The sequence below is a fragment of the Hyla sarda genome, chromosome 4 (genome assembly GCF_029499605.1).
Source record: "Hyla sarda isolate aHylSar1 chromosome 4, aHylSar1.hap1, whole genome shotgun sequence".
Taxonomy (NCBI): Eukaryota; Metazoa; Chordata; class Amphibia; order Anura; family Hylidae; genus Hyla; species Hyla sarda.
In genome coordinates, this window is record NC_079192.1 from 415,644,863 (window position 1) to 415,651,624 (window position 6,762).

At 57.0% G+C, this 6,762-nt stretch overlaps 1 protein-coding gene across 2 annotated transcripts in view; it reads left to right on the top strand.

The window, feature by feature from the left end:
- The window catches only part of DDX11 (DEAD/H-box helicase 11), a 113,301-nt gene that overhangs the window by 29,597 nt on the left and 76,942 nt on the right, over nt 1-6,762 (top strand). For both annotated transcript variants that reach the window (XM_056517826.1, XM_056517827.1), the window contains exon 4: nt 5,830-5,916. In XM_056517826.1, the coding sequence (XP_056373801.1) occupies nt 5,830-5,916 (87 nt within the window). The remainder of the gene's footprint in view (nt 1-5,829; nt 5,917-6,762) is intronic.

Here is a 6,762-nt window from a genome sequence, read left to right on the forward strand (position 1 = left end):
GGAGGGGACGTGTGGAGGAGGGGACGTGAGGGGGAGAGGTGAGGAGGGGGAGATGTGAGGAGGGGGAGATGTGAGGAGGAGAGGTGAGGAGGGGGAGATGTGAGGAGGAGAGGTGAGGAGAGGGAGATGTGAGGAGGAGAGGTGAGGAGGGGGAGATGTGAGGAGGAGAGGAGAGGTGAGGAGGGGGAGATGTGAGGAGGGGGAGATGTGAGGAGGGGGAGATGTGAGGAGGAGAGGTGAGGAGAGGGAGATGTGAGGAGGAGAGGTGAGGAGAGGGAGATGTGAGGAGGAGAGGTGAGGAGAGGGAGATGTGAGGAGGAGAGGTGAGGAGGGGGAGATGTGAGGAGGAGAGGTGAGGAGGGGGAGATGTGAGGAGGAGAGGTGAGGAGGGGGAGATGTGAGGAGGAGAGGTGAGGAGGGGGAGATGTGAGGAGGTGAGGAGGGGGAGATGTGAGGAGGAGAGGTGAGGAGGAGGAGAGGTGAGGAGGGGGAGATGTGAGGAGAGGGAGATGTGAGGAGAGGGAGATGTGAGGAGAGGGAGATGTGAGGAGGAGAGGTGAGGAGGGGGAGATGTGAGGAGGGGGAGATGTGAGGAGGAGAGGTGAGGAGGGGGAGATGTGAGGAGGAGAGGTGAGGAGGGGGAGATGTGAGGAGGAGAGGTGAGGAGGGGGAGATGTGAGGAGGAGAGGTGAGGAGGGGGAGATGTGAGGAGGGGGAGATGTGAGGAGGGGGAGATGAGGAGGGGGAGATGTGAGGAGGGGGAGATGTGAGGAGGGGGAGATGTGAGGAGGGGGAGATGTGAGGAGGAGAGGTGAGGAGGGGGAGATGTGAGGAGGAGAGGTGAGGAGGGGGAGATGTGAGGAGGAGAGGTGAGGAGGGGGAGATGTGAGGAGGAGAGGTGAGGAGGGGGAGATGTGAGGAGGAGAGGTGAGGAGGGGGGATGTGAGGGAGAGGGTGAGGAGGGGGAGATGTGAGGAGGAGAGGTGAGGAGGGGGAGATGTGAGGGAGGAGAGGTGAGGAGGGGGAGATGTGAGGAGGTGAGGTGAGGTGGGGAGGTGTGAGGTGGAGAGGTGAGGGGGAGGTGTGGGGAGGAGGGTGAGGTGGGGGTGAGGTGAGGTGGTGAGGTGTGGAGGAGGGTGTGGGAGGAGGTGAGGGTGGAGGTGTGGGTGAGGTGAGGAGGGGGTGGGTGAGGGGAGTGGTGAGGAGGGGTGTGGTGAGGAGGGGGTGTGGTGAGGGGGGGTGTGAGGTGTGGGGGGGAGGTGTGGAGGGGTGGTGAGGTGGTGGAGGTGTGGGAGGTGGAGGTGGTGAGGTGAGGTGGAGGAGGTGAGGTGGGAGGTGAGGTGAGGAGGTGAGGTGTGGAGGTGGTGAGGTGAGGTGGTGGGTGTGGGGTGGAGGGGGGAGAGGTGAGGAGGGGAGGTGAGGGGTGGTGTGGAGGGGAGTGGTGAGGTGGGGGTGATGTGTGGAGTGGGGTGAGGAGGAGAGGTGTGGAGGGGGGTGGGGGGGAGATGTGAGGAGGGGGAGGTGTGTGTGGAGGTGGGTGGGAGGTGAGGGGGTGAGGTGAGGAGGTGGGTGTGGTGAGGTGGGTGGTGTGGTGTGGAGGGGAGGTGTGGAGGGGAGGTGTGAGGAGGGGAGGTGAGGTGGGGGAGATGTGAGGTGGGGAGTGAGGTGGGGGAGTGTGAGGAGGGGGAGTGTGAGGAGGGGGAGATGTGAGGAGGGGGAGTGTGAGGAGGGGAGGTGAGGAGGGAGGTGAGGAGGGGGAGAGGTGAGGAGGGGACGTGAGGGAGGGGAGGTGAGGAGGGAGAGGTGAGGAGGGGGAGGTGAGGAGGGGACGTGAGGAGGGGAGGGGAGGGGACGTGAGGAGGGGAGGTGAGGAGGGGAGGTGAGGAGGGGAGGTGAGGAGGGGACGTGAGGAGGAGAGGTGAGGAGGGGGAGATGTGAGGAGGGGACGTGAGGGAGGAGAGGTGAGGAGGGGACGTGAGGAGGAGAGGTGAGGAGGGGGAGATGTGAGGAGGGGGAGATGTGGGGAGGGGACGTGAGGAGGGGGAGATGTGAGGAGGGGACGTGGGGAGGGGACGTGAGGGGGGGCCAGATGTGAGGAGGGGACGTGAGGAGGGGGAGGGGGAGATGTGAGGAGGGGACGTGAGGAGGAGAGGTGAGGAGGAGAGGTGAGGAGGGGGAGATGTGAGGAGGGGGAGATGTGAGGAGGAGATGTGAGGAGGGGGAGATGTGAGGAGGAGAGGTGAGGAGGGAGAGGGGGAGATGTGAGGAGGGGGAGATGTGAGGAGGAGAGGTGAGGAGGGGGAGGGGGAGATGTGAGGAGGAGAGGTGAGGAGGGGGAGAGGTGAGGAGGGGACGTGAGGAGGGGGAGATGTGAGGAGGGGACGTGAGGAGGAGAGGTGAGGAGGGGAGTGAGGAGGGGGAATGTGAGGAGGGGGAAATGTGAGGAGGAGATGTGAGGAGGGGGAGAGGTGAGGAGGAGATGTGAGGAGGGGGAGAGGTGAGGAGGAGAGGTGAGGGAAAGGGGGGGAGAGGTGAGGAGGGGGAGATGTGAGGAGGGGGAGATGTGAGGAGGAGAGGTGAGGAGGGGGAGGTGAGGAGGGGACGTGAGGAGGAGATGTGAGGAGGGAAGGGGAGGAGGGGAGGTGAGGAGGGGAGGTGAGGAGGGGACGTGAGGAGGAGAGGTGAGGAGGGGGAGATGTGAGGAGGAGAGGTGAGGAGGGGGACGTGAGGAGGGGGAGATGTGAGGAGGGGGAGATGTGAGGAGGGGGAGATGTGAGGAGGAGAGGTGAGGAGGGGGAGGGGAGAGGTGAGGAGGGGGAGATGTGAGGAGGGGGAGATGTGAGGAGGAGAGGTGAGGAGGGGGAGTTGTGAGGAGGAGAGGTGAGGAGGGGGAGGGGGAGGGGGAGATGTGAGGAGGGGACGTGAGGAGGGGGAGATGTGAGGAGGGGGAGATGTGAGGAGGGGGAGATGTGAGGAGGAGAGGTGAGGAGGGGGAGGGGGAGATGTGAGGAGGAGACGTGAGGAGGGGGAGATGTGAGGAGGGGACGTGAGGAGGGGGAGATGTGAGGAGGGGACGTGGGGAGGGGACGTGAGGGGGGGCCAGATGTGAGGAGGGGACGTGAGGAGGGGGAGGGGGAGATGTGAGGAGGGGACGTGAGGAGGAGAGGTGAGGAGGAGAGGTGAGGAGGAGAGGTGAGGAGGGGGAGATGTGAGGAGGGGGAGATGTGAGGAGGGGAGGTGAGGAGGGGAGGTGAGGAGGAGATGTGAGGAGGGGGAGATGTGAGGAGGAGAGGTGAGGAGGGGGAGATGTGAGGAGGAGATGTGAGGAGGGGGAGAGGTGAGGAGGAGAGGTGAGGAGGGGGAGAGGTGAGGAGGAGAGGTGAGGAGGGGGAGAGGTGAGGAGGGGGAGATGTGAGGAGGGGGAGATGTGAGGAGGGGGAGATGTGAGGAGGAGAGGTGAGGAGGGGGAGAGGTGAGGAGGGGACGTGAGGAGGGGGAGATGTGAGGAGGAGATGTGAGGAGGGGGAGAGGTGAGGAGGAGAGGTGAGGAGGGGGAGAGGTGAGGAGGGGGAGATGTGAGGAGGGGGAGATGTGAGGAGGAGAGGTGAGGAGGGGGAGGTGAGGAGGGGACGTGAGGAGGAGATGTGAGGAGGGGAGGGAAGGAGGGGAGGTGAGGAGGGGGAGGTGAGGAGGGGAAGTGAGGAGGAGAGGTGAGGAGGGGAGGTGAGGAGGGGAGATGTGAGGAGGAGAGGTGAGGAGGGGACGTGAGGAGGGGGGATGTGAGGAGGAGAGGTGAGGAGGGGGAGATGTGAGGAGGGGGAGATGTGAGGAGGTGAGGTGAGGAGGGAGAGGGGGAGATGTGAGGAGGGGGAGATGTGAGGAGGAGAGGTGTGGAGGGGGTGGGGGAGATGTGAGGAGGGGAAGTGAGGAGGGGACGTGAGGAGGGGGAGTGTGAGGTGGGGAGGGGAGGTGGGGGGACGTGAGGAGGGGAGATGTGAGGAGGGGGAGATGTGAGGAGGAGAGGTGAGGAGGGGGAGGGGGAGATGTGAGGAGGAGAGGTGTGGAGGGGGAGGGGGAGATGTGAGGAGGAGACGTGAGGAGGGGGAGATGTGAGGAGGGGACGTGAGGAGGGGAAGTGAGGAGGGGGAGATGTGAGGAGGGGAAGTGAGGAGGGGACGTGAGGAGGGGACGTGAGGAGGGGACGTGAGGAGGGGAGATGTGAGGAGGGGACGTGAGGAGGGGACGTGAGGAGGGGACGTGAGGAGGGGACGTGAGGAGGGGACGTGAGGAGGAGACGTGAGGAGGGGGAGATGTGAGGAGGGGACGTGAGGAGGAGGAGACGTGAGGAGGAGATGTGAGGAGGAGATGTGAGGAGGAGACTTGTGGAGGAGATGTGAGGAGAGGTGAGGAGGAGGAGAGGTGAGGAGGGGGAGATGTGAGGTGGAGATATGAGGAGGAGATATGAGGAGGAGACTTGTGGAGGGGACGTGAGGAGGAGAGGTGAGGAGGGGGGAGATGTGAGGAGGGGACGTGAGGAGGGGGAGATGTGAGGAGGGGGAGATGTGAGGAGGAGATGTGAGGAGGAGGCTTGTGGAGGGGGAGATGTGAGGATCAGAGCGCCAATGTTTTTTCTCCCACAAGGTTTATGTAGATAGACTGAGCACCTCGTGTACCCGGCCAGTATCTTATAAGATAGGAAGTAAACTTTAATTCTCATATCTCTGCTTGCTGTCAATGAAAGGAAACTTTCCTTGGTGGGATCCATAGGTTTATATGCCGCCTGACCTGGTGCTGCTCATTTTGAAGATCTTTGCTTGCATTCAGTGAATTGAAGCATCTGTTGGTGGATCCTCTCCTGACTTCTGCCCTTGCAGTTTGTTACAGTGTATCGGTGCAGACAGTCTGGTATTAGATCATGGACTGCGGGGCCCAAAAGGGGATCACAGAAACATATCTGCTTCTTCCACAAACAGCGCTACTCTTGTCCTCAGGCTGTGTGTGGTATTGCTGCTTAGTTCCATTGAAGTAAGTGGAACAGAGTTGTAATACCACAAACAACCTGAGGACAGGTGCGGCGCTGTTTTTAGAAGGAGGCAATAATGTTTTTGTAATCCTGGATAACCCCTTTACACTGTGGTCCGAGGCTTCTTCATTCCATCTGTAGTTACGATTTAAAGGGGTACTCCGGTGAAAACATGGTTTTTAAATCCACTGGTGCCAGAAAGTTAAACAGATTTGTAAATTACTTCTATTAAAAAAATCTTTATCCTCCCAGTACTTTTTAGCAGTTGTGTACTACAGAGGAAATTCTTTTCTTTTTGAATTTCTTTTTTGTCTTGTCCACAGTGCTCTCTGCTGACACCTCTGTCCGTGTCAGGAACTGTCCAGAGCAGCATAGGTTTGCTATGGGGATTTTCTCCTGCTCTGGACAGTTCCTGACACGGACAGAGGTGTCAGCAGAGAGCACTGTGGACAAGACAAAAAAGAAATTCAAAAAGAAAAGAATTTCCTCTGTAGTACACAACTGCTAAAAAGTACTGGAAGGATAAAGATTTTGTAATTTACAAATCTGTTTAACTTTCTGGCATCAGTTGATTTAAAAAATGTTTTTCCACCGGAGTACCCCTTTAACGTGCAGCTCTATTCTTCCCATGAAAATGTCGGACACCACAATATAGCCAACAAGACCCTGTTATTTGTCAATGGCTTGACTGATACACCGCCATGAGCTGTTTACGGGTCGGACGGGGTCCATGGTTTCCATTCACTGACAGGGCTTTCTTCCTTTGTTATATGGTTTCATCCTTTCTTCTGTCTTTACCTCTGCAGGAGGATCAGCTGCGGAGGAAGAAAAGAGAAGAGAAGCTGGAGCAGATGAGACGCAATGTTCAGCTGAAGTTCGCTTCCAAGAGAAAGGTGAGATCATCTGCGGATGTGACGGGAATGAAGCGGCTGTAATGTGCAGAACAGAACTTTATTACCTATAGGTCGGATTCTAATACCGTACATTACTACATCCACGTCACACATACATGGCGGCCCCTGCTGGCGACTAATAAAAGGGTGTACCCGTCCTGGAATACCCCTTTAATCCTTCCAGTACTTTTTAGGGGCTGTATACTAAAGAGAAATCCAAAAAAGAAATGCATTTCCTCTGATGTCATGACCACAGTGCTCTCTGCTGCCCATTTTAGGAACTGTCCAGAGCAGGAGAAAATCCCCATAGAAAACATGTGCTGCTCTGGACAGTTCCTAAAATGGTCAGCAGAGAGCACTGTGGTCATGACATCAGAGGAAATGCATTTCTTTTTTGGATTTCTCTTTAGTATACAGCCCCTAAAAAGTACTGGAAGGATTAAGATTTTTTAATAGAAGTGATTTACAAATCTGTTTAACTTTCAATAGACTTATTGATGTCTATGTAAATCGCATGGAATCAGATCAATCACACACGATTTTATTGGACGCATGCGCAGTAGACTTCAAAACACATACACTTCAAACATATAAAACTTTATTGCCATTGGCAGACATATTAATCTTAGAAACAGGATCAGATATTTATTGAAAATCGTATGGAATTTTCATCTGTACGGTTTTTGGAAAAGATTTTAAACCGGATAGCAAAGAAATTGTTACATACAATTGTGTACGATTTTTTGCAATCCCATTTTGTCCGATTTTACGGTCCGATAATCGGATGGATAAATCGTGATGTGAGTCTGGCCTAAGATTGCACATAACTTCTAATACAGTCCTTAA